The following is a 27,997-nucleotide window of genomic DNA, read 5'->3' as shown; positions in this document are numbered from 1 at the left end:
GGGAAGATTAAACTTGTTTATTAATTCATGCAAACATTTTCCAAGTTGGGGGGGAATGGGCCAAGTCAGTAGAAAAGGCCTTCCAAGAAAGGAGCTGGGTCAGATGAGAGATTTTAAGACTTATCCCCTAATCAACTCCAGAAGGAAACATAATAGCAACTTATAGAAACATTTTTACCATGTTTGAACAAAATACAATTTTATCCATAATTTTCAAACTCATTTTCCACTTTCAAGAGAGTTGAAACTCATATTCTTGTCCAGAGTTTAAAGTATTTTGTTTTAAATATTTCCTCCTCCAGACAAGTTCCTACTTGCCTCAATAGGGTCTGCGAGTTTACATGAGAGCACACTAATTCTCAATCCGCCCCTTGCTCTGTGTGATAAAAAAAACTGTAGGGAGAAAGAGAGAGAGAGAGAGAGAGAGTTAACTTTAAAAATCACCATGTTTATAAAGTTGAAAACCATCGACCACAACAGAGAAAGCAGTAAACAAGTACAATGAGCTGTTCTGCAGTGTAAGCATAAACCACAGTGACAGCTGTAAGACTGAAGAGAGTTCACCTTGGTAGAAGTTTGGGAGAGAAATCACAGATCTGGCTCCTGACAATGATTTTGTGAAAATCTGTTATTTTTCTCATATTTCTCTTTGGTAGGGAAGTTGGATTTTCAAATCCAACACCTACAAAAGAAGAGTTTAAAATGTGTTCAAGAGGTGCCTGGCTGGCTCCATTGGAAAAGCATACCACTCTCAATCTCTTGGTCGTGAGTTTGAGCCCCATGTTGGGTATAGAGATGACTTAAATAAATATATAAAATAAAGCGTGTTCACTTAGCAGCTGTGACACAGCTAACCTGTGGTAGTAACCTGTTAGGCTATGGGGATGTGATGATGCAGTTTATTAATAACGATGTCTTATTTTTTATATTTAACAAAGCACTCTCACCAACATTTTATTTAACATAGACTGGAAGGGTAGGTCTGCTGGCCATGCTAATTCCAAAGACTAACAGGAAAACAGCCTAGTATCAGGAAACACTGGGAAGGGTGAGGTGGGCAATGAGGGTAGGTGGGTGTCTTTCAGTGGCATGCTCTCCCACAGTCTGGTGGCCTCATTCTGTAGGGCTCAGCACCTTTCCTGGCCTGGCTGAGCTATTTTCAACAGTCTGCTGTAGAAAACAGTAGTGTTGCAAATGGCAGTCATGCTCCAGGAAATCCAAAGGAATTCTGTCCCTGTGAGGATGTGGTCAGGTCCACCCTAAGGAAACGCTGGGTTTTGCCCTCTATGGATCACCCCAATTTTGCACTGCTGACTTCAGCCTCTGTGTCCAGTCTTTGAATTCCTCTTTGAAATCATTTTTTAAGAACCATTTCCTAGTTTTTTCATTGATTAATGAATTAAATCTTTGCCATATCCATTTTATTTTTGTATGAGAGTCATGGTTTAATCCTTTTTGGAAATCACTCTTTGATACTATATCAGACTTACAAGGACTTGTGTTGCTATCACCATGTATTCTAAAACATGAAAATACCAGGGCACCTGGGTGGCTCAGTCAGTTGAGTGTTTCAGACTCTTGGTTTCGGCTCAGGTCATGATCTCAGAATCCTGGAATCAAGCTCCCTTGGGCTCTACTCAGCAGGGAGTCTGCCTCAGATTCTTCCCTCAGTCTCTCCCCCAACTCATGCTCTCTCACTCTCTTTAATAAACCAATCTTTTAAAAAAGACATTAAAACACCTTGCTTTCAAATCCCTCCAACTGAACCCTTTTAAGTAGCCATGGTTTTTAATTGTAATATGCTAAATATATAAAATGACCTATCTCTATAGCGATACTTTGTTTTTGTCATATTAGCAGAACAATGTAAGTTCTTTTTTTAAAGATTTTATTTATTTTAAAAAAAGATTCTATTTATTTACTCATGAGAGACACAGAGGGAGAGGCAGAGACATAGGCAGAGGAAGAAGCAGGCTCCATGCAGGGAGCCCGATGTGGAACTCAATCCTGCAACTCCAGGATCATGCCCCAGATTAAAGGCAGGTGCTCAACCGCTGAGCCATCCAGGCGTCCCAAGTTCTTACTTTTTAAATTACATGTTATATTTTAACTGATTTAAAATAATTCAAATTGTTAGATTCTCATGATCTTTACTACATTTTGTGATAGAATTGTTTTATATCTGCTTAAAATCTGTTAAATCTGACTTAAATACCTTTTAAACATGTCCTTTGGAAAGCTACAATGTCTCTTTTTTGACAGCAATTTTTGTTATGTTTATTTTATTTATTTATTTATTTATTTATTTATTTATTTATTTATTTATGAGAGACATACAGAGAGAGCCAGAGACACAGACAGAGGGAGAAGAAGGCTCCCTGCTGGGAACCGGATGTGGGACTCAATCCCAGAACTCCAGGATCACGCCCTGAGCCAAAGGCAGATGCTCAACCAACTGAGCCCCAGACGTCCCAATTTTTTTATGTTTAGGTCTAGTTAGGAAAACTATAAATAACTTGCCATGAATTCAAATTGGTCAAACTCATTAACAACTGGAACCTCTGGTTTGGAGGGAAAACAAAGTTGGCCAAAGATCTGAGTATACGCTGATTTAGGGGCAGACAGTAAGTAGATGGATCCATGCTAATGGTGGAAAAGATCCAGTATATTACTGCAATTTCCCCCCTTCAGCCTACTAACAAAGAGGCCTCGAACCAATGTGCTAGAAATATCTGTGAGGCCATAGGTAACTCCATGTCTGCAACCCACTGGGATGCACATAAGGCCCCAAGTAAAGAAGCCATGGGCAATGGGCACACCTGCTTCTGAGGCTGAACTAGAGCAGGTGCAGTGTTACCCAAGACTATTTCAGAGTACCTATGAGATCACAACTATTTTCATGATTTTATACTAAGATGCTGTTTGCCTTTCTCACTCTCATGCATAGAACACACTGTGGTTTTCTAGAGGCTGTGGGATGTGACGTGATATCACTGCTGACTGTTAATGGCATGTGGGCTCATGGACAGTTTTTAAATTATTCTCAACGTCATGTTCTAATGCAGAAATACTGACAGATATAACTCTCTTTGACAAGAGCTGGAAAACTTTTAAGAGTGTAAAGGAGAAAACATTTGAGACTGATAGAAGGAGAGAGATGATGCAGTCTATAGCCCTATCTCATCTGTGACCTGACACAAGCAGCAACATTTCTTGGTCCCATTTTCTGAACTTGCAAAACAAAAGGAGTTTGTCTCCCCTTTTTTCCTCTTAAGTATTAAGATTCTATGATCCTCCCACACTGAAGGGTTGCTAGTGCTGCTCCAACTAGAGTTGTAGGATCACAGAGTTCTAGCGGGTCACAGAGGCTGAGGAGTGGTGGAGCTGGGATTCTGACTCTCCCGTCTCTCCCCTGCATCCAAGCATGTGGCATGTGATTGTGCCATCTGATACTACTCACTGAAGTGAGAAGCACTGTCACACGGCAGGGGGACAGGGATATCAGCTTTGACCCTACAGCCCAGGGCCCTGCCTTGGACTTAACAAAACAGATATAATCTTTGTTGATCTACTTCTTTGTTTTTTTCCCCAAGATTTTAAGTAATCTCTACATTGGACGTGGGACTCAAACTCATGACCTCAAGATCAAGAGTCACATGCTCTACCGACTGAGTCAGCCAGGCACTGCTGTTGGTCTATTCCTCTGGTGTCAGGTGGAATCCTTTTATTCTACACCAAACAAAAACAAAAACAAAAACAAAAACAAAACACCCACCTGATTACTTGCATTGTTTCCACATTAACCAAATCCTTCTGCATATCTTGGAATTGTTAAAATTATTGTAAATTGTTATTTGTTATTTGTTATTGTTAAAAATAAAAAATGCCCTAATTTATTAGGTCAGACTCTAGGATTTTTTAAATTACTTGAATATATAGAATGACATAGTACTATAAAATGCACTAACTTTTAAATAAATTTTGCTTCTTTCCAGAAGAAATTGCCACTTCAATGCTGTTTTCTGTTCATCCGTCATTGCAAGAAACTCATTTACCTGGTTAAGACAATCAAGCAGATATTTCCAAAGTCCATATAAATAACTCAACAATAATGTGAAACTTGACTTTGTGCACTCAAAGGGAATTTTATTTATAGTAATTACAGCTCAACTCTCTTAAAGGAGGAGATAAGGTCAGAAAGCCTCCGTAAACTGAATGTCTGAGGGCAGTCAGGTGCCTCAGCCCAGAAAACTCCCCTTCACAAAATAGAAACCAAGCGGGGCTGAGGGCTCACGGTAAACTACAGGTGCTGGTGCTAAGGAGAAACACCAGGTGCCTGTCAGACACACATGACTAAGTGTCTGCTGCTGTCCTGGTGGAGGAGGGCACCACGTGTGTTCTGACTCTGGTGACTTCCTTCAGCTAGTTGGTGGAATACCACCAAACCCTCCCTCTGCCTCAACTGATCACTATCTCCAGTGCTGCTGCTCTTGTTTTTTAAGATTTTATTTATTTATTCATGAAAGACACAGAGAGAGAGAGGCAGACACAGGAAGAGGAAGAAGCAGGCTCCATGCAGGAAGCCCAATGGGGGACTCAATCCCAGGACCCCAGGATCACGCCCTGAGTCAAAGGCAGACACTCAACCACTGAGCCACCCAGGTGTCCCTCCAGTGTGCTGTTGTACCCACAGTTACTGGACTATAAAAAGTGTCTTCATGGGATGCCTGGGTGACTCAGCAGTTGGATGCCTGCCTTCGGCTCAGGTTGTGATCCCAGGATCAGGGATCGAGTCCCACATCAGGCTCCCTGTGAGGAGCCTGCTTCTCCCTGTGCCTGTGTCTCTGCCTCTCTCTCAGTATGTGTCTCTTATGAATAAATAAATAAATCTTTTTTAAAAAGTGCCTTCTTTCTCCCCCACTGCCAACAGCCTCTGCCTCTGTACCCAACAGCAATATCAGCTGTGATTTGAACACACGTGATCATGCAATTATTCGTCCATTAAAGCAATGTGTGTTTAAATCAAGCTTTATTCCCACCCCCAGACCTCTTTATTAATGACTTAATTTCTATCAACTGTTAACTGAAATAACCTACACCTGGAGAGAAGAGAATTCAACTTGGAATTATTTCCTTTCTGCTACTTACCGTGCAGCCTAAAGTTTCTTCAGCAACCCCTCCTGTGAGACTGCAGGCATGGAGGGTACCGGTGTGGTCAGTGAGGTCAATTAGCAAGTGGAAGCTGAGAAAAACAGTTTTAAATTCCAAAGAATCTTTGTTGCAAGCAGTACAAGTGCTGGATCTTTCATTTACAATGTAACCACAGCCTGAGCTGAAAAGAAAGACAAGGATAAAATGTAAAGGTCCTAAATGACCAACCTGATCTCTAGCAGAAAAATCCTGCTCCCTTAAAAATCTAAATCAGAGTAATTTCAAAATGCTCCGCGTGGTACACTAGACAGACATACAAAACAAGGAACAGCACAATGTGCAATCAAGCCCATCTCCACTGCCTTGCCTCCCACCTTCCCCCTGCTAGGGCCCCTTTCCTTCACCTCCAGACAGCCACAGAACTGCCACCTCAGCCCCGCCTCCAACCTGTCCTGTCCTATTCCTTTCTTTTTTAAGATTAACTTATTTATTTATTCATGAGAAACACACACAGAGAGAGAGAGGCAGAGACACAGGCAGAGGGAGAAGCAGGCTCCATGCAAGGAGCCCGATGTAGGACTCGATACCCAGTCTCCAGGATCACATCCTGGGCTGCAGGCGGCACTAAACGCCTGCGCCACTGGGGCTGCCCCTGTCCTATTCCTTTCTATTGAGGGTATGTCCACCTAGTATCCTTGGATCAGCGTTCTGAGGGAGGAATCCTGTTTTGTGTCTAGAAAGCCTGAGTTCCAGAAATGCTCACTTGATGCTCTGTACTAGGCCTCTGCAGGACAGAAAAATCCTAGGGTTAGTCAAGTTCACACCCAAAATGCTATTAGTGCTGCTAGTTACACACTCCTCTCTTTAAGTGGTATCACATGCTATTCCATATTTTTTTAAGATTATTTATTGATTTATTCATGAGAGACACAGACAGAGAGAGGCAGAGACACAGGTAGAGGGGGAAGCAGGCTCCCTGAGGGGAGCCTGATGTGGGACTCGATCCCAGGACTCCGGGGTCACGCCCCAAGCCCAAGGCAGACACCCAACCGCTGAGCCATCCAGGGATCCCGCTATTCCATGTTTTGAGGCAGGTCTTACTTTAGCCAATGTGGACAGAAACACTAACTCAAATTTCTCAAATCGAAGGTGTGATATGAAGATGGTGCTTTCTTGTCTAGGCACAGATCACTTTTGAGGTAAATTTCAGATACTTTTCCTCAGATATCAATATTCAAGATGTAGGAAAAAATCAGATAATAAAAATTTCAAAAGTTTTTAAAAAATGTTTTTCAAAAAGTAAACACTTGACTTATACAGCAGCCTCCACATTGCTTTTTTCAATTTAATACCAAATCACAAAATGTTTCCAAATCCATAAGTTAGTATCTTGACTATGGTGGTAGATACACAAACCTGCACATGTGATAAAATCATATCTAGAACTTCATGCACGTGCGCGCACACAAACACACACACACAGGACTGCATGTCAATGTGGTAAAATTTGAATACAATCGCCTGATTGAATTAATGTCAGTATCCTGGCTGGCTAAGATGTAATACTATAGTTTCATAAAAAGTTACCATTGGGAAAAGCGTATAAAGTGTATGTGGGTTCTCTCCATATTATTTTTTTGTAACTCCATGTGAATCTAGAACTATTTCAATGTTTTTTTCTTTTTTTTAAGTAGGCTCTATGCTCAGTATAGAGCCTAACATGGGGCTTGAACTCACAACCCTGGATTAAGACCTGAAATCCAGAGTTGGATGATTGACTGAGCTACCCAGGCACCCTCAATAAAATTTTCAATTACAAAAATTCGTAGACTTTTTTTTTCATAGACTTTCATAGTAACATTTTAGATGCTTTTCCCCAAGCATCTTTCCATTAATATTAAATCACTGCAGTTTAATTCTTTTACAAGTAGATACTAACTTTGACCTAGGAGATGTTGTAAATCATATTTACCATGCAGCTGAAAATAATTTTTTTTAAATGGTGTCCCTTGTATTGCTATAGGACATGGCAACCAAAATAATATTCTAACATATCATAAAACAACAGTTTGTCAACTCAGTTAAAAGTTCTGGCAGCAGGGGAACCCAGGTGGCTCTGTCAGTTAAATGTCTGCATTCAGCTTGGGTCGTGATCTCAGGGTCCTGGAACTCAGCCCCACACTGGGCTCCCTGCTCAGAGGGTATTTTGCTTCTCCCTCTGCCTCCCCCTCCCCCCACTCATGCTCGCTCACTCTCTCTCTCTCTCTCTCAAATAAATAAATAAAATAATTTTTTAAAAAGTTTCTGGCACCATTTTATCTTTATATTTTAAGATTGAAGAAACATAGCAAATCAAATTTTACTTTAAAAGGCAATTATAACCTTTGAATCTACATAGTTTGCCTTGGAAACTTCAGCATGGCTTATTTATACATTTCTTTCAAATATATAACCATTATTATGTCAAAGAATAGCTTTAATTTTTGTAGAGCTTAAAATGTATTAACAATAGTCGTTCTTTATTTCTTTTTTTTTTTCCACAGCATGATATGTAACTTTATTTTTCTATTTTCTTTATTTCTTACAAGAATAAATTTGCTGGGATCCCTGGGTGGCTCAGTGGTTTAGCTTCTGCCTTGGGCCCAGGGCATGATCCTGGAGTCCTGGGATCAAGTCCCACATCGGACTCCCTGCATGAAGGCTGCTTCTCTTTCTGCCTGTGTCTCTGCCATTCTCTCTCTCTCTCTCTCTCTCTCTCTCTGTGTGTGTGTGTGTGTGTCTCATGAATATATAAATAAAATCTTTAAAAAATAAATTTGCTGACAAAACCAGCTGCTTACCATCGGTGTCGAACTACTGTTGTGGTGTCATCATCAATGTTCAGCATAGAAATGTAAGCATAAAGAATGCCGTAGAAAGTGTCAGTTTTTCCTTCATTCTTTGAAGCTTTTGCCTTTAATTGCTTAACTGTATAGACATCAACTATTGTATTTACTAAAAATAAAAAGAAGTTATTACAGCTCTCTATATATTCTAAGAATTCCAAAGGATTATATCCAAATAGAAAAACTACAAAGTTCAAATGAGAACACATAATAGCTTCAGTTAAGTAATGGAAAAATTATTACATTTGCTATATTAAAACTGATTCTAGAAATGGACAGAAGAGCAAAAATAATAAGCAAAAAAAGGGGAAAGAATGAGAAATTTAATTCATTGATGTCAGTGTAAACTTTCTGGTCATCAGAAGATGCCATTAAAAGAGTGGGAAGGCAAGCCTCAGCATGGAAGATGCTAGTAATCTTTAAAGGAGACAAAGAACTCATATCCAGAATATATAAATAATTCTTAAAAATCAATAAGAAAAGGGTAGTCAGTTCACTTTTTAAAAATCCCATCAAATTGTCAAAAGGTTATAGAAATCTCTAAAAGTTTAAATATTATTTATTTATTTATTTTTCCAGATAAAGAGAGAGAGCATCCAGAGGGAGAAGCAGAGAATCCTAGGCCAACTCTGCACTAAGTATGGAGCCGCCGACATGGGGTCCAATCCCACGACCCTGAGATTCCAACCCAACCCAAATCCAAGAGTTGACACCCAACCAACTAAGCCACCCAGGTGCCCCAAAATTTCCAAAAGTTTTAAATAACATTTTAAAAAGTAGAAATATAGCAGTCACAGAATAAGAATATTTTATCTTTTAGGGATCCCTGGGTGGCGCAGCGGTTTGGCGTCTGCCTTTGGCCCAGGGCGCGATCCTGGAGACCCGGGATCGAATCCCACATCGGGCTCCCGGTGCATGGAGCCTGCTTCTCCCTCCGCCTGTGTCTCTGCCTCTCTCTCTCTCTGTGACTATCATAAAAAAAAAAAAAATTAAAAAAAAAGAATATTTTATCTTTTACTATGTAAAATAAAACTATTATCTTTTGGCCTTTCAAAATGTCAAATACTATTTGAATGTGACTTACAATCTATGGATTCTTTCAAATAACTGTCGATTTCATCATCCAGGGGACTTGTTTCTTTATTTTCTCTTATAAAATTCAATAGAATATTAGCTTCTGGGGTATCTTAAATATAAAATGTGAAAAACAACTGATTACTTCTTATTTTTTTAAGGGTTATTTGAGAGAGGCAACACACATACATAGGGGGAGGGGCAGAGGGAGAGGGAGAGAGAGAACCCCAAGCAGACTCCTGCTGAGTGCAGAGCCTGACATGGGGCTCCATCCCAGGAATATGAGATCATGACCTGAGCTGAAATCTTGAGTCAGCTGCTCAACTGACTGAGCCCCAAGATTTTTTTTATTTATTTAGAGAGAGACCCTCAAGCAGACTGCATACTAAGCATGGAGCCTGAAGCAGGGCTTGATCTCATGACTCTGAGATCAAGACCTGAGCTGACACTTAACTGACTAAGCCACCCAGGTGTCACTGATTACTTTTTAAATAATCATGAATGATCCAATATTATTTTTAACAGTAAAAATGAAGTCATATAAAAACAAATAGAATGTTATGCAGCCATCAAGCAATGTGATGTAGCAGTCTACTAAATGTAGAGATGTACACCAGATATTGTTAAAGAGCAGCTCATAAAACTATGTGGTACAATTTCCTTTCAATTAAAAAAATACACATATATACACATGGGTATGCAAAGTTATCTGGAAGAGTCTACATCCAAGAAATGATTCTCTTATAAGATGAGATTATAGGTGCTCGTTGTTTTCCTTTTTTGCTTTTATGTATTTTCTGAATTTTATATTTATTTCTTTTCTAGCAGAAAAAAAATTTTGTTTAATGTGTTTGAAAGCCTTGCTGCTTGGGATACGAGTGTTCTCAGGAATTGTCAGATGGTGTGCGCAAAGGCAAGGATGAGATTTTGAAAAAGGGCTCCCATGGGACTCTGACACCGTTCAACCTCAAGGCCCCCAGCCTCCAACAATGGACGGCCTCTAGTCGTCCCTTGCCCACCCTGACGTGCTGATGCTTGGACCCCTGGGGCAGAGGCAGGTGCTTCTTCCTCACTCCCATTCAACCCTGAGTCTAACCACTATTTTTTTGCATAACTAGACTGAACCCCCTGCAAGCAAAGGTCTGCCTCTTCAGCTCTGCCATTTTAGTATCCAATATAAGCAACTGTCCTTCCACTCACCTGACCATCTATATACCCATTGTCTCCTGCCTTGTTCCAGAAAGGGCTTATTTTTTTTAAGATTTATTTGTTCATGAGAGGCAGAGACACAGGCAGAGGGAGAAGCAGGCTCCCTGTGGGGAGCCTGATATGGGGCTCGATCCCAGGACCCCAGGAGCTGGGGCAGCTGGTCTGAGCTGAAGAGGTTCAACCACTGAGCCACCCAGGTGCCCTCAGAAAGAACTTATGTTATCTCACTACTCAGCAAAAAAAGGTATTCAACAGATATTTGTAAATTGATGAGTGAATAAATGAATGGATGGATGTTTTTGAACACTAACAGAATTGTTGCACCCCAGACAGAAGCAGGTGCTGGAATGAGGCTGCAGAAATCAAAGCCCTGGGCTTTCCACAGGCACCGCTATAAAGATCCTGACAGCAAGGTTGTTGGGGATTGTCTGATAGATACTCTCAGGGTTGAGAAAGCCCTAAGGAAAGCTAGGATGAAAGCTTAAGCCATTAGACATTTTTAGTTTGTATGTGGTGGGTGTGTAGCCCAGGAAGTTACAAACCGGCTGATTTAAAGAAGTACATTAGAATTCACGGCCCTGGGCAGCCCCGGTGGCGCAGCGGTTTAGCGCCACCTGCAGCCCAGGGTGTGATCCTGGGGACCGGAGACCGGGGATCGAGTCCCACATGGGGCTCCCTGCATGGAACCTGCTTCTCTCTCTGCCTATGTCTCTGCCTCTCTCTCCCTCTGTCTCTCACGAATAAATAAATAAAGTCTTTTTAACATTTTAAAAAAATAAAAAAATAAATTAAAAATTTTTTTAAAAATAAAATTCACGCCCCTTGTAAGTACTCTCCCTTGTCTGAGAAGAGGCATTTATTCTAACGCTGTTGGCATTGCTCAAACACTTTGACATTTCCCCTTTCAGTCTGTGTTTAGAACCAAGCATACAACATCCACTGAATATGTGTCTCATTAATTTAGCCTTGAGTTATTGATATAATTTTCCTATCAAGCTTGATAACTTTTTCCAGCAGACAAACCCAACTGTCTTTTAGAAATTTTCCCAGGCCTTATCTACCTCAGTGGATGGAAATTTTTAAATTATTGACATTACTCTATATAATACTAATACAGTTATTAAGTTATTTAAAATGATAAGCCATAGGGACACCTGGGTGGCTCAGTGGTTGGGTGCTTGCCTTTGGCTCAGACCAGGTGCCCCAGTTCCTGGGGTCCTGGGATGGAGCCCCACATCAGGCTCCCCACAGGGAGCCCGCTTCTCCCTCTACCTGTGTCTCTGCCTCTCTCTCTCAGTCTGTGTCTCTCCCGAATAAATGAATAAAATCTTGAAGAATATAAAATAAAATGATAAACCATAGTATGGCCCTCAAAAAAAAAAAAAAAAAAAGGAAGAGTGGTACTTTTATCCTAAATGTTGAGACTAGATCATGGTTGTGTCACCATCAATTTACAGCAAAGCAACTAGACCAATCCTTTCAGTACTTAGAATATGGCACAGCTCTGCCCTACTTTGCTACAGAGTAAAAGCCAACATTCTTTCATTAGCTTAGAATAGTCTTCTTGATACCCAGCCTTCTCCTTGGGCCTCGACTCCTCCTGCCTATGCTCCATCGGCTCCAGCCACACTGGCCTCCTGGCTGTTCTGCCCTCATGCAGGCACATGCCAACCTCTGTGCCTTCACACTAGCCATTCCAGTACTAAGATCCTGCTGCTCTTTCCTATAGTTGACTCCCTCACTGCCCAATCCCGTCTTTGCTCAAATGTCACCTCCCCAAGGAGGCCTACCTGACCACCCTCTGTAGAGTGCAACCTGCTCCATACACCATGCCATCTGGACTCTCTTTCTTCTTCTTAAACATTTAATAATCTACCGATGTGTTATTTTTATTGTTTATCATACATGTCTCTCCTGCTAGAATGTGAAGCTCATGTGGGCAGAGATATTTGTGTTTTGTCACTGGACCCAGGGACAATGCCCTGTACAGAGCATGTACAATGTCATGTCACTTTCCATGATCCCACTTTCAGGGACATAGTGTTGCTGGATGGATGCGCAAGCTCCGGTGCACTTATGTAGAACACAGTCTTGTCATTTTAGGTCATATCTCATAGTAATGCTACTTTTAAAAATTCCGATAATGGTTTGGTCAAAGACCTTAATTTGCTTTGTAAATTTTGTCACTGTTGATGCTTTGTCAGAGACCAGCAGAGGGAGCTATCGTCTGGAATGACCCACTATTATAGTTCCAACTTCCTGAGGTTGGGAAGGACCATTCCATCTCTGGAACTCTGGACTCTTGCACATACAGGGCTCATCTCTCTATCTGCACTACAAAACACCGTAAGGATACTTAAGGACACCAATCCCTCAGGTCTTCCCAGACCCTGTTTCCAAGACTGCATGCTGGAATAAGCTATAACTCCTTTCAACAACCACCCAGTGGGCCTTCTGGGCATTTTGTTATGTTATGAACTAATGATACTATGTGTATGTTCTCAGTGTTCTGGTACTAAGTTATTTGAATATAGTAAAACTGAATTCATTTTTAAAATAGTCAATAATTAAGGTAATCCAATCAATTACATTGATCTCTGCAAAATCATCACAAGGGATGATACTTTAAAAATGAGTCTGGTTTTTCACATTTCTTTAGTACGGACATCAACGATGTAGCTCACTATAAGTTCAAGAAATGTAAATGTAAAGCATGTAAATGTTTTACAAAATGTAAAACAACTTTCACTTTTAATTCAAATGAAGTCCAAGCTTTGTTTTCATTCTTTTTTTTCTTATTTTAGAGTGTGTACACATGCACCCATGAGTGATGGGGGACGGGCAGAGGGTGAGGAAGAGAATCCTAAGTAGACTCACTGAGCCTGAGCCTGACTGGGACTAATCCCACAACGCGGAGATCATGACCCAAGCTGAAAACAAGAGTCAGATACGCAACCAACTGAGCCACCTAGGTGCCCTTTGTTTTCATTCTTAAATACACTGTACAAACACTGAAATGTGTAACATGGTAGTTTCTAAAGGGAGACAACATGGGGCAACCCGGGTGGCTCAGTGGTTTAGCGCCACCTTTGGCCCAGGTTGTGATCCTGGAGACTCGGGATCGAGTCCCACGTCGGGCTCCCAGCATGGAGCCTGCTTCTCCCTCTGCCTGTGTCTCTGCCTCTCTCTCTCACTCTGTGTCTCTCATGAATAAATAAAATCTTTAAAAATTTTTTAAAAAATAAAGGGAGACAACATTTCAGATGGCCTTTTACCTGGATTAGTCGTAATAATGGTTTTTGAGATTACAGTTGCTGTCATGCAGTTCCGAAATTTGTCAAAACTTATTCTTACATCTGAGGCAAATATTACTGTTTAGGGGGAAAAAGTCATTTTACAATTATTTTACAATTAATGTACAAACAACTACAAAGAATGAACACAATCATTTCAGTATCATACCTGTGTCTCGTGGCACCCAGCTCTGTGCAACCAGGATAGATTCATTATCCCAACTGCAAATTTTTAAAAAGAAGTAAAAATTTGAATACCTTAAAAAAAACTGACAATGACCACATTATTTACCAAAAACAAAATGTCTTAATGGCTGGAGTTAATTCCCCAAGTTATCACAAGCACGAGTTAAGGATGTCAGCTTCTGCATTTTGCAGGATCCACTGTCTATTTCACAGGGCATTTCATGTTGGTGTGATAAGTCATTCCTTAGACACTGCTCATCTTTAACAACGTCTGCCTCATCAGGTCCTTCTTTCCCCACTATGTAGGTTGTTCAAAGCTAGCAGAGCTGAGTGACTACCAATCTGAAGCCTTTACAGCCACTTTGTCAGAGCATTAAAAGAGGGCCTCACACTGGATAAACTGTTCAGGGGACTTGATGGGTTGAAAGTCTGCTTCAAATCAAGTGTTTTCTTTGGTGCCCAGGCATCCAGAGTCTGAACAATGCCATGTTATACCCTGTGGTGCTTCAGCCTGCAGCCAGGGACAACACCTGCTTTTCTACCATCTTCCCGTGGCCTGATTCTAGGGCACCATCCAAGCAATCACAGAAAATCTGGGTGGTTCATTACCAGTGGAACCTAATAGATCACTGACTGTTCTAAAGCAGAGGACAAGAATGAACCAATCACAGTGCAGTCCATCCAAATAATCCCGTGCTGTCTAAAGACCTCATTTTAAGGTAATCGTATAGCACAGACTCTAACATTCAATGTATAAGAGCAAAGTTTCCTTTTTAATAATTATTTCTCCTCAATCATTATTCCTCCCCTATTATGAAATCCACCATCTTTTTCATAAAATGAAAACATTCTGTCTTTGTGCCAATAGAAGAGATATCACAGTTTGGACCAGATGTGGGAGGTTACCATATCATTGCAAAAGAAGACTCCGTCTCATCATAGAGCTTCACCTCACACATCTGACCTTTCCTCCGATCTGCAGTTGTAAAGTATTTTGGCTCTCCAACCTTTGAAATTGAAGGAAATCATTATTCTTCACCTATAGTTGCAGAGGTACTTAAATGTTTGTTGATGGACTTAAATGTTCACCTCTTAAATGGCAAATTAAAAATATCAAAATAGCAAGAATCACTAATACATATTTGATGATTGTAAAAGCTTCTTCTATCTCTAAACTAGGTGTATTTAGCTAAAGTTGTAAGTTAAACAAGTTTGATTGAAGAGAGATACAGAAATATGTGCTTTATGTTAAGACTGTGGTGTCATTCAACATGTCACAAAGCTCCACCATAAGCCTCTGAGTGGCATCTAGGTGGACTCACTGAGGATAGAAAGTCTATTTTCATCATCTGTGATGCCTACAGCTTAGTGCAGAGCCTGGCATGGAGTGTATGTGACCGATGAACTGTCTTCCTAGGCCCCAGCACCACCTTGCTGGCACAGGCTTCTGTGCTGCCTCCTTGGGGACAAGGTAGTGAAGAACAGATGAGGGAGGCTTGGGAGGGTGCTTTCATACACTGTCTGGCTTGACTCACACTGGGGTAAGGGATCATGGGAGTGGAGGTAAACTCGGGGACCCTTGTGTCTCCCCAGTGAGTTCTCCAAGGGAAGAGCAGGCCCCTCTGACAGCGCATAGCAGTGGCCCAAGCATGGACTATCAGCTGGCTGCCCTTCGCTACTGTCACCCCTGCATCTCCAACAGAGCTGAGCTCCAGGGGAAAGAGCTGAAGAAAGACTTCCAGCTGCCAGCTGAAGAACAGGACCTAGAAGGAAAGTCGGAGGAGAGGACAGCCAGAGTATGACAGAGGTCCACCACATCACAGCACACAAGAGGAATCTACGAAAAGGAGTCTAAAGTGAAGAGAGAGAGGAGGTGATAAGGAAGAAAGGACTAGACAAAAATGTAAAGAAAAGGAAATGTAAGAGAGAGAGAAGTAAAATAGTAGAAGACACACACAAAAGAAGTAATGTCCTCCTACAAAAGAGAGTGCCGACTCATGGAGGGCTTAGTGGAAAAAGCGGTCACAGGCTTTTGCTTATACTCATAGTGAGTTTTAAAAAATTCTTACGATGAAAAAAAAATTCTTACGATGTTATAATATAATGGCATTGTGTTGAATTACAGGGAAATCGAGATAATATCCTGCCTTTATGTAAGATTGAGCCTAAATTGTCCAGAAAGTGATTTCTCCAGTTTTTCAAGACTGTCACATAGGGAGTTTATTCCTCTGTCCTGAATTATCTTGCGTGCTCACTGTGTGGTGGGCACTGGGCTAGGCTGGGGTGGACAAAAAAGCAGTCACGGCCTCCACCATCATAGGCCTGTCAAAGGGGAAAGTCAACACCGTCGTTTAATGTGGAAAAGCCATGAGTGATTACTTAAACATTCCATGTATGTATATGTGGTCTCTATCATTACTCCCCATGTTGTGGACTTTAATCTTGCACCTTTAATTTTCTCCATGTACTTCTTTGTGTGTGAAACTGCACTTTTGAGATCTAACTCCGAATGTCTGCCAAGTGACCAGTCTTGTCCAACAGAATTTGAATTTTGCTGCTGCAACTGCGTAAGAGGGAGGTGCTGGTGTGTAGGTCCCTGAGAGGCTCCCCAGCACCCCACTATGCCTGTACGAGGTCACGCCGGTTACATGGTGGGTATGTACACACACTCCCACATCCCAGAACACCTATGAGCACACACACGAGTGGATTCCGTGAGTCCTCCAACTTATGCCCCCTCTAGAAACTTCATGCAAATCTTCAAGTCCATGAATTTACCCTTTCCATTCGTGTCTTTCTTTCACCAAAGTATGCAAAACTCTCACAGTAGATCATTTAGGGATGTGCCTCATTTAACATTCAAATTCTATTTTATTTTGCTACTCATTTACAGATAAACTGCTCCTCTGACATTGATGAGAAGTGCCACGATTTTCTCAATTCAAGTTACTATGGACCAAGAAAATTTACTCCAGCTGGTTATCACTTTTCCAAACACAAGTGAAGTGATAAACTACTGCCCACCAGAGGCTGGCTTTGTTGACACTTTAACTTACCGATCTCACAGCTGCAAGCACATTAATAATCCTCCCATCCAGACTGTATCCATTTGCAGTAATGTCACCCAATGAATAAAAATCACGGGATTCTTTAACAGGTAAGTATATCAAAGCAAGGAGCTTGGTGTCCACTTCGTAACTGGAACAAACTTTTACCATGGAGTGATTCTCACTGAGCAATAGTTTACAGTTACTAAATTGCAAAAACACAAACAGTAAATATCGAGTGACTTTCTAATGGAAAAATACTTCCAGGTTCACATTAAATTATCTTTTTGGTTGTGATTTAGTGGGTGAACTAAATCTTTCATTTATTTATTTATTTATTTATTCATTCATTCATTCATTCATTCATTCATTCATTCAAGACTCAGAGAGAGGCAGAGATATAGGCAGAGGGAGAACAGGCTCCCTGTGAGGAGCCTCTTTCTTGATCCCAGGACCCCAGGATCATGCCCTGAGCCACAGGCAGATGCTCAACCACTGAGCCAGCTAGGCATCCCTGATTTAGACTTTCTTAAGAAAATTTATACTTTTTACTCTGAGAAACATTGAAAATGTTGTGAAATATTTTTTTTCTAACATGTATTAGGGGACTAACATGGGAATAACATGTATTTGAGGACTAATTTGTGCCTGAATTTAAGCATACTAGTTACTGACCATGCCCCAAACTCTGAGCTTAAGTTTTCTTCTCTACAAAACTGGAGTATAAAAGCATTCTAAAATGTCAGGGTGGCAGGTGTCCCGTCTTTTCTGTCTCTGCAATACTGGCTGAATTGCCTGCATCAGATGGTGCTTGACCCCCTTCTGTGATGCTCTCTGTGGAGTAGATGCCGATGCCCAATATCTACATACTGAACTCTAATCAAGGTGCTCTCTGCCCTCCAGCCAGTCAACTCCCAAGTCCCCTCATGAAGCCTCTTTCCAACCCTTTAACTCCAGCCATCCTCCTGCGCCTCCCCCTGCTGCTTCCTTAGGTGTTTCCTTCATCACTTCTCATCCAAATTACAGCCCTGTCTCCTAAGCTTCCTTCCCCCTCAGGTTGCCGAAATGATCTTCCTAAACCACAAATATGAATATACTATTTCCCAGCTCAAAGATCTTTGGGTTAGCTGTCGGCCAAGAATGAAGTTGGTATACCAGGCAAAGCTGTCTGGGAAGTGTCTCTGCTTCTCTCTCAAGCTTTTCTTTCCACTGCTCCCCTGCCCCTGCTCTATAGCCAGCCCAACCATATTAGACTACTAGAATAGGTAAGTGGCAGTTTTAGCAAAAAATAGTCAAACATCAACAGTTTCATATGGTTCAACCTACTGTCAACTGTTCTGGAAAAGGCCAGGAGGTTTCATGTTTGTTTCCTCTGCCAAGAACACTCTTCGCCCCTTAATCTCCCCCCACTTCTTTCATTCCATCAATATGTACTGAGAGCTAGAATGTGCCAGGCCCTAGTCTAGGTACAGGGAATACAGGGGTGAAGAAGACAGACAAGATCTCTGATCTCATGGAGTTCACATGTGTGAGAGGGACACACACAACAGTTAATCAAATAATCTCAGAGAATGGGTTATGAGGATAACAGCACAGAGTGAAGTCCTAGTGATGGACTGGAAGGGCCACTACACACAGAGTAAATGGAGAAGACCTAAGGAGGTGACATTAAAGCTGACACATCAATGAAGAGAAGGAGCAAACATTCAAAGCAGATGGGAAGAGACTGTTCTGTGCAGAGGGAAGTGAGTGTGCAAAAGCCCATACTACAGAATGAGCTCAGGGTGTTCAGAGTGGAAAGGAATCTGTGTGGCTGCACAGAAGTGAGACTTGGGGTCTGGTATGAGGTCGGAACAGTAGGTGGGAAGGGTTCAAAATGGTTGCAGGTGTATATGTAGTGGAGATTGCTGTGCCCCACTCAGTCCTTTAGCAATGTCACCTTGCTCTGGAGAGCTGCTCTCAAGCAGATATGCCAGTGGTGGGGAATTGATGCAGCCAAGAACTTGTGAATCCAGGCCACAAAAGCCCAGTCCCCTACCCTCGGAGGGGGGGGGCAGTGCCACTCATGCTCCAGAGCTCCCTCTGGGGCCAAGAAGCAGAGTTGGGGCTCCTGCCGAACCTGCGTCTCTGCTGTCCCCAATCCTTCCCTTACAGGCTGCTCCCGAGAGCTTTCCCTCAACAAAACACTTGCACAAAAATCCTCCTCCAGGGTCTCCCTCCAGTGAACCTGAACTAAAATAGGAAGGCGTGTAGGCAAAGTTATACCTTGATATGATACATCTATAGGACTTCCAAGATTTTTTTTTCTTGGACAACCCCACAGGTGAAGATTTTTTTCTTTATCGTTGTTCAGCCTTAATATAACCAGAGTTAAATTTTTCTAAATCTAAGAATGAGAATAAAAGTACTAAAACAGCCATGTTTTCATGTAATCCTGTATCAAGGTAAATTATTTCATAATCAAAGGTAAATACTGTGAGGAAGAATTAAACTCCTAATTTTCAAATGGAAGCATGTACCCTCAGTATGCTCTCTGCTAATGTGACACACAGACACAACAGTGGTGGTTACTCTAGCACAAAGGCTATTGACTCTGTGCTGGATCGTTTACCCAGGAGTTGCAGGGCTGAATTTTTCCTCTCTTTCTAATTCCTTTCTTTGGATCAGAGGATTTTCAATTGTCACTGCAACAGAAGGAGAAATATGATGCTATTACAAAAAAGTAACTAGATACATAAAAACAAGTGTGCATCACAATGAACATTACAATGTTATTTCTAATTCCTGAATCAGTGTAGCATACCCTTCAGAGTCCTCTCCTTATATGACTGAGGAATGGAATCCTGGGGTATGATCATTGATTTGATCCCAGATGACATTTCTTATGCTTTGTGTTTAAATCCCAATGTATGACTTGCATTAATATTGCTTTATTAATTACACTGAACCAGTGATCTGGTTACAACTTGCCCTTCCATAAAACATATATTTTAACTGAACTTCATCCAATTCACAGTAGCCCTAGGAAATAAGAGCTACTGGGCAGAAAGGCCATGTACAGTCCAGCTCCTGATTTCAGTTCCACAACTTATCAGCTTATGACTCAACATTTTAGGGATTTTGTTTCCTTATGGTCTTGTTAGACCTTTTTGTGTCTGTTTTGCTGATTCCCCACACAACCACTCCATGATCCCTTTCTACAAATGAAGAAATTGAAGCTTACAGAGGTTAAATAACTTTCTGGAGGTTTTATATCTAGAAACCAGTAGCTCTAGACTTACAGTCATTCTGATTCAAAAATCTATAATCTTTTCACTCCACCACACTATGATCCTATTTAGATTTATAATTATTTTTTACCTTAAGCTTTTAAGAACCTTTACCTCATTTATCCTCACAACCATCAACCTATAGTTTAATACCAAAATGTAAAAACAAAACAAAACAAAATGTATCTTTAGCTCCATAGAACTACCAGCTGGCATTCATCCAAGGAATGTTTCTGACTGTACTGGGCCCTGTGGAGTTTACAAAGTTTTCTGCCTTTACAATCCATATGTTCAAGTACTTTATTGTTCAGTTAGACACTACAAACAACCCTGCAAGTTCATAACATGAGGCAATAAGTATATGACCAGGTACAAGTGACAGGGACAGGTCATAGCCTGCCCAGTTGTGCAGCATTGGAGAGTAGTTTAATTATGTGCATTACTCTTTCCCTTCTTTTTTCTACCACGAAAGAGAGCTGGTATCGTACTTTCTTGTTTCCAATATGAAGCTAGCACTGCCATCTACTGAACAAGAGCATTCTATACTTTATACCAGGTATACTACCTCCTTTAACACTCACAGAATCTATAGGGTACTCATTCACAGTTGAGGCACAACAAGGTTAAGCAATTTTCTCAAAGCCAGGATGTAAACAAATGTTGGAAGTAGGATCTGAATCCAAATCTATCCGTTTTCAAAGTCCTTGTTTTTTTATTATATGACGCTGTTCTATCAGAAGGATCCTGGGATGGGTAAAGGATGCCAAAGATCTGGTATTTTGAAAGTAAAGCTTTCAAAAATCCTATTAAAAATTCAAGTATTTTCTTTTATCAAAAGCTATTTAATAGTCTTATTATGCTTACTGAAAGATAAATGGTTATAGCAACAACAGGAATTGATGCAAACTAAAATATGAAATAAACCAAAGATTAGAAATCCACCTAGTAAAAATATGTGACTATCACATTTATATGTTTCAAGTAATAAAATGCTGACTGCCTGTGTTATGCTCTTAATGCCTGACTTTTTTCTGATAAGTTTCTTAAGAATTATGAATTGTGTCTTATTTTGACTCCCTCAATGTGGTTTCCACAAATATATCACAGGAATAATACTATAATAGAAACGGTTCAAGAACCAATGCCAACTTACCACACTCTCCAACTCTAAAGCTGTCAGAAAGTGACCTGATGTAACCTTCGCTGCCCCAGGACGTTGCATTTACAAAATGGGTTGGTGAGTCCCGAATCGTAAAACTGAAAGTGTACCTCTCTGATCCAATATCTAAGGGAAACCAATACTTTCATGTTTCAAATGAAAAACTTAGGTTTGAACAAATATGATTATTATGACAAACACTCAAACACATGGTAAAAATAACATTTCCAATACAAATTCTAAAGTAAGCTATGCTTTAATGAATCTCAAAGCTACAAAAGTAGATACCTCACTATTAATCCCTGTTCCCTTTCCCCAGTTATTGTGTATTTGGAGGGAAATGACATGTTGGCTTGAACCATACAGATTTTAGCTTAGATTCTCCATTTTTCTCTTACTGTTATTGTTTCAAGCGAAGTCATGATTCAGATCTAAATTATTTCAAAACAAATAAATGTGTGCTAGTAAAAGGCTCCACTAGGGGTCAGCAGGTATATTTTTCCCAAAATAAAATTTCCTTACTGTTTTTTGCTAATTAAAAAAGTAACAACTTAATACACATATATAAATTACAGATATCTACCAAACTCTTATTAGCATTTACCTTTGGGAAGGGGACTAGGCTGGGAAGAGCTGGGAGTTGAATTGAGCAATGGGTGTTATATACAACTGATAGGTCATTGAACACTATACCTGAAACTAAGTATGTACTTTTTGTTGGCTACTTGAAATTAAATTTTGAAAAAAAAATTTCATTTTTCTATGACCTTCTGTACTGCTTGAATGTTTTATAAAAATATAGTAATATGTGTGTAATATTTTTTTAAAGTCAGCGTATCTTCTCCAAAAAAAGAGTTCTGTATATATAATCATAAAAAGTACTTCAACACCATGGGAATCATCCTTTACCTGCATGGTCTGTGAGATAAAAATTGTATTTCATTGTTGCGATTTAGCAAATATTTAAATACTGACATTTTCCTAAGTAGAGCTTAGAAAACAGAAACACAGCCTTTCTCAAACCATTCAAATGATAATTCTGATCTAATTAATCATAACGAAGTAAAGTTAAGGCATAAGCAAGTATTTACATCAAACATGATAATAGAATATTACATGAAATTAAAATAAAGGTACCATCACTACACCAAGAGGGAAAACCAGAGCCATAAGTACTCAGGTGATTCAAACAAAATTAATGTCTTCTGCTGAAATTATTGTCTGGCTGACTAGAGCTCTGACTCCTTCAAGCTCCCCAGAAGTGCTTATTCTGTAACTTCTCATAAGCAATGCTAATGGTTTAAAAACTAATAGTAGTACTGTGCCAGTTTTGGCATTTTACATCATATCATTGTGTATTGACTCAGATGTTAGAAAACTTGGTTTTAAAGTTGATTTTTAGGGACGCCTGGGTGGTTCAGCAGTTGGGCGTTTGCCTTCAGCTCAGGACATGATCCTGGAGTTCCAGCTGGAGTTCCAGGATCGAATCCCACATCAGGTTCCACCATGGAGCCTGCTTCTCCTCCCTCTACCTATGTCTCTGCCTCTCTCTGTGTCTTTCATGAATAAATAAAAAAAAATCTTTAAAAAAAATAAGGTTGATTTTTAAAATCTAATTTTAGTCTTGGATTATGTCTCCATAGTCCTAAAACTTTTATAGAGTTCAAACAACTCAATAAGAGCCACAAAAACCAGAGTTAACTGTATTCTCCACATATGAAAGATTAATTTTTTTTGCTGGATTGCCTGGTTGAGTAAATACATAGATACTGCTGCCATACCTCTCTCCCTCTTTGCTACTCTATCAGGACACAACCCTGCGCAAAACTCCTGTTCCTTAACATTTTCTTTCTTAGATTTACCCATGTATTTATGTCTCTTAGGCTGAAAGTGATCATTAATATGATCATTAACATGGCCATTACTATGGCCACAGAGCCTTACATATTATTAAAAATGATTTTAATGTCCTCACACATATGGCCTTAAATTGAGTACCATACAATACAGCAATGGGCACTGCTCTTAACGAGTTAAACAGGCATGAGAAATTTAATCACTTAAATACACTTTGTTGTAGTCATAAGCCACACTTGATGAAAAACGAAACAAAGAATTAAATAGAACTCAGCTTTTTCTGTCTGGAAAGCCTTTGACGTCTGTTTTCCCAATAACTATACCAATTATTTTCTGAAAAACAAAAGGGTTATAGAAGACCAATATTAAACACAGATGTAGATGGTAAATTTAATTTCATGGACTTGTTATATTTTACTGACTCTAATAAGCATTTTTGACTAGGAGCCATTTAAATATATTTACTCCAGACAAACATCTAAAAACTTCATAAATGTTCAATTCCACAAAGAATAGTACAAAGTAATAAGACAGTTAACTGCTATTACAAATATAATCATTTAATACTTAGCATGTTTCTACTTAATTTTTAATCACTAGGTGGAGCACAGTAACTGCCCTATGCTATCAGTTCTTACTGAATTCATTCAAAGCATATGTACATGCAATTTAATTTTCCATAGTCTTCAAAGCTTTCTTTAATATAGGACTTTCTAACAATCCACATAAAATTGCTTAGCTCCTTAATCTGAACATGCTAAACAGTAAAATAAATTTGATTGTAACAAAACTTGTACATTGCTGCTAATAAATCTAAGCTCTAAAGTCCTAGATCTTAAATCCTAAATATAGTAACATCTTAACATTTTAATGTTCTCTTTAGCACTACTAGACAAAACCTGAATATTTAAAAGTACTTTAAGAAACAAATATAACTATGTTTTCCTGAAAGGATAAACCTAAACATATTATTAATGCTAGCAAGTGATTTTAACCTTGCAATAATGTGTTACATTTAAAATATGTTCAAGTTTTTAAGACCACCACATTCTAGCTGAGCTATTAACTAATCTTACTACATTTAGATACACTGCTGTTATTTCTTAAATTCCACATGCATGCATATCTCACAAATTTTGTTGGAAAAACACAACTAATGGAAATATTGAGCAAAGCGTTCTAACTGAAGAGGAAATTAACAAATATATTATCTTTCTTCTTTTTTTTTCTGAGCCTACATCAGAAGAACTTGGGCTCCCTATTTTTAACATTAATAAACTCTAATTGCACTATAAGGTTACATGTAAACGTATCCCATTTTAAGAAATCTGATTTGTAAATGCCAAACAACAGACCGCTTAGGGCAAGGAAAGAAGGGGATGTGATTGCTTTAGGTTAAATGCTTCATCTCACAAGATGATTCCACCTAGATTTTGTTTGACTAAATAACAGTCTTGGCATATTTGAAATGATTGAATTCCACTACAAACCTTCAGTAAAAAATGAATTTTTGCATATTTCACAAATACATCTTTTGTATACCTTTATGTCATAAAAGGAGCACAGTGGCAAGTATTTAAGTCTCTAACTTAAGTATAATTTGATTAGAGAATACATAGTGCCGAGCAAAACTTAACTTTACAATGATAAATCTGAGCTGTTATTAAATATTTAATTAAAATAATACAATTAAACTTTTGATCATTTTGAACAATTACTGGTCATATCTACAATATCCTACTCTAGACAAAAGAGAGACTAATTTTCATTACCCGGCATAAAATTGAAGAAGTGCGGGTTATCTAATATCGACAATTGTATTGATGGAATGAGTATCTATATACTCATCAATTATATAGGTATGTATCAAATGAACCAATAATGTTAATGTATTTAATATTACCACATAAATTTGGTAATCAAACTATATCATTAAAACCTACCAGATTAGCCATATTTGGATGCAGATCTGAAAGTGCAGTGAAGGTCTTTGATGCAAAGGAGTTTGCCATTCTTTTATCTACATTTTAGAAAATATAAGTTGGATGCGTAAATTAAATAACTGAAATAACCCATGAAAAATTCCAAGATTAAAACAAGTCATCTGGGAGGGTGCCTGGATGGTGCAGTTGGTTGAGTCAGACTTTTGGTTTTGGTTCAGTCATGATCTCAGGGCTGTGGGGTCAAGCCCCATGTGGGGCTCTTCGGTGGGTGCAGAGCCTGTTTGGGACTCTTTCTCCCTCTCCCACTGTCCCTCTCCTCTGTGCATGAATGTACTCTCTCTCAAACAAATAAATAAAAATAAAATAAAATCTTTTAAAAAGTTATCTAGGAAAGCATTGGATATATTACTCATTCTTTAGGGAACGTTTTTATTATAACAGTGAAATGTAAGTTAGTACAGATCAAATCTGTAAAAAACATGTTTCAAAATGTCATTTTACAGTTTTGAATGATACAGTTCGGTTTCAATTTTTAACTTCCACTTTCAAAAAATGTGTAACTCAGCAAATATTTTTTTTTTACATTTTAATATTTCTGAAAGCAAGAGACATCCTAGGTAATGAATGTTAGTTTCAGTGACACACAGAATGTGAGGGGGTTTTTTGAGTTTTTTAAAAGATTTTATTTATTTATTCATGAGAGACACAGAGAGAGAGAGAGACAGAGACAGAGACAGAGACAGAGACATAGGCAGAGAGAGAAGCAGGCTCCATGCAGGGAGCCCGATGTGGGACTCGATCCTGGGACTCTAGGATCACGCCCCAGTGCCAAAGGCAGGCACTAAACCGCTGAGCCACCGAGGTGTCCAAAATTTAGAGTTTCAGATGAGAGATGATTGAATGGGACATCTGCAGATTTAAATATTTGTTACCATAAAGCCTACTTTTAGAAATATGGCAAAATTCAGGGCTCTGGGTTGGATTGCTTGAGTGTCCACTCTTGGTTTCAGCTCCGGTCATGGTCTAGGGGGTCACAAGATAAGAACCTAGAGAGGGGCTCTGTGCTCAGTGGGGAGTCAGCTTGGGGGTTCTCTCTGTCCCTCTCCCTCTGCTCCTCCTCCTCCTGCTGGAGGGCATGCCTACTGTCTCTGTCTCCTCTCTCTCAAATGGATGAAAAGAGGGAAAGAAGGAAAGAAAAAGAAAGAAAAGCAAGCAAGCCAGCAAGGGACGTCTGGATGGCTCAGCGGTTGTGCATCTGCCTTCGGCTCAGGTCGTGACCCCGAGGTCCTGGGATCGAGTCCCGTGTCGGGCTTCCTGCATGGAGCCTGCTTCTCCCTCTGCCTGTGTCTCTGCCTCTCTCTGTGTGTGTCTCATGAATAAATAAATAAAATCTTAAAAAAAAGAAAGAAAGAAATACAACAAAACTCTCCCGCAAATACCTTCAATCTGGTTACACTGTGTGTGGGGAGAGGCAGGGATTTCAACCCCGTCTCTAGGCGAGAGCAGAGGTGGGGCCTGAGAGATTTCTTGACCGTGTTCAATGCGAGCTCGTGCATAAAAAGCCCTCAACATGGAATGAACGATAGTAAAACGTGGAACGGCTGCCGGTCTTGAGTACCGTCCCTATCAGCCGTTTCAGCGCCGTGACACTCGTCAGTGCTGCTGCTCAGTTTCCACCATTCCTTTAGCGCACGGTGGCTCCGGAGAACGGGGGGGGGGGGGGGGGGGGGGACGCGGGCCCTCCCACCCCGCGGGCCGCCCTGGGGCTCTCGCGGACGGAAGACACTACTTTTTTTTTTTTCTTTTTCTTTTTTCTTTTAAAGAAGCAAAGTCTCTCAATGAAAGAATGATTTCTAAAAATAAAATCATTTAAGAAGAACAGAGGAGGGCAGCCCGGGGCCTCAGGGGTTGAGCGCCGCCTTCAGCCGCGGGCGTGACCCCGGGTCCCGGGATCGAGTCCCGCGGCGGGCTCCCTGTGAGGAGCCTGCTTCTCCCTCAGCCTGTGCCCTCTCTCCGTGTCCCTCATGAATAAATAAATAAAATCTTTAAAACAAAAAAAGCACAGAGGGCGGAATCGAGAGCGGCTTCCCGAGGGCGGCCGGGAGCTCCGCCGGGCACCCCGCCCCGAGCCCACAGGACGGGGCGGACGGAGGCCCGCGGGGGAGTCCGGAGCGCGGGGACTGGGGGGCACCGCGCGCACCCGCCCCGCCGGGCCCTCCCCACCGCACAGCGCGCTCTGAGGAGCGCGCCCCCCGCCGCCCCGGGGACGAGCCCCCTGCGGGAAGCGGCGCCCCGAAACGGAAGCAACGGAAGGGGCAGCCGCGTGACTGGGGGCTTAACGCGGCCCGCGCAGCGCAGCGCCGAGGCCCCCGCGCGCGGCCGCGCCTCGCAGATCCCGCCGCCCCGGGCAGGCCTTCACCTCAGCCACGGCTCCTCGCGCCTGCCCGGGCCCGCGCTCCGCCGCCTCTCCACAGCGCGCTCCGCCCGCAGCCCGCCGCGCGACCGTTAGCGCAGGCCACGCCCCTAACCACGCCCTGCCTCTCCCTCTGACTCCGCCCCCGCACTGCCCTGCGCTCGGCTCCCCACTCCGACCTTCGCCCGCCCATGCTTGACCCCGCCCTTCGCCGCGCTCTTGCCACGCCCACACTCCGGCCCCGCCCATCCCTCGCTATGGCTCCGCCCCTCCCCGCCCACTCCTGGCTCTGGCTCCACCCCCGCGGTCCCGCTGCTGACTGGCAAGCCTCCGGGAGAACAGAGAGCGAGGGGTACTCCGCGCAGAGCGCGTCGCCCAGACCTGCGGCGAGCTGGACCGGGATCGGTGAGGTGCGCGGCGGAGCGCCCGGGCCGGGTCTGCCCGCAACTCCGGGAGGGGAGCCCCGCTCTTAGTGCCGTTGGGAAACCCTTGTTTCCTAAGGACCTGCAGA

At 41.2% G+C, this 27,997-nt stretch overlaps 1 protein-coding gene across 2 annotated transcripts; it reads right to left on the bottom strand.

The window, feature by feature from the left end:
• Nucleotides 1-2: 2 nt before the first annotated feature.
• MEIOB (meiosis specific with OB-fold) lies at nucleotides 3-27,580 on the bottom strand. 2 transcript variants are annotated; one of them, XM_072754072.1, is made up of 14 exons: nucleotides 27,493-27,580; nucleotides 25,074-25,150; nucleotides 23,406-23,463; nucleotides 21,268-21,399; nucleotides 19,457-19,529; nucleotides 16,855-17,050; nucleotides 14,705-14,805; nucleotides 13,782-13,834; nucleotides 13,595-13,690; nucleotides 9,121-9,222; nucleotides 7,992-8,145; nucleotides 5,149-5,332; nucleotides 3,969-4,055; nucleotides 3-393 (listed from the first exon to the last, which is right to left on the bottom strand). In XM_072754072.1, exons 2-14 carry the CDS (start codon nucleotides 25,140-25,142, stop codon nucleotides 283-285), a joined length of 1,416 nt encoding a protein of 471 aa, XP_072610173.1. In that variant the 5' UTR covers nucleotides 25,143-25,150; nucleotides 27,493-27,580; the 3' UTR covers nucleotides 3-282. The 2 variants fall into 2 exon arrangements, with proteins under 2 accessions (XP_072610173.1, XP_072610174.1); XM_072754073.1 differs by lacking the exon at nucleotides 13,595-13,690.
• Nucleotides 27,581-27,997: the final 417 nt, after the last annotated feature.

Source organism: Vulpes vulpes, chromosome 3 (assembly GCF_048418805.1).
Source record: "Vulpes vulpes isolate BD-2025 chromosome 3, VulVul3, whole genome shotgun sequence".
Classification (NCBI taxonomy): Eukaryota; Metazoa; Chordata; class Mammalia; order Carnivora; family Canidae; genus Vulpes; species Vulpes vulpes.
The sequence above is the reverse complement of the archived record's forward strand: the minus strand, read 5'-3'. Positions and strand labels throughout refer to the sequence as shown.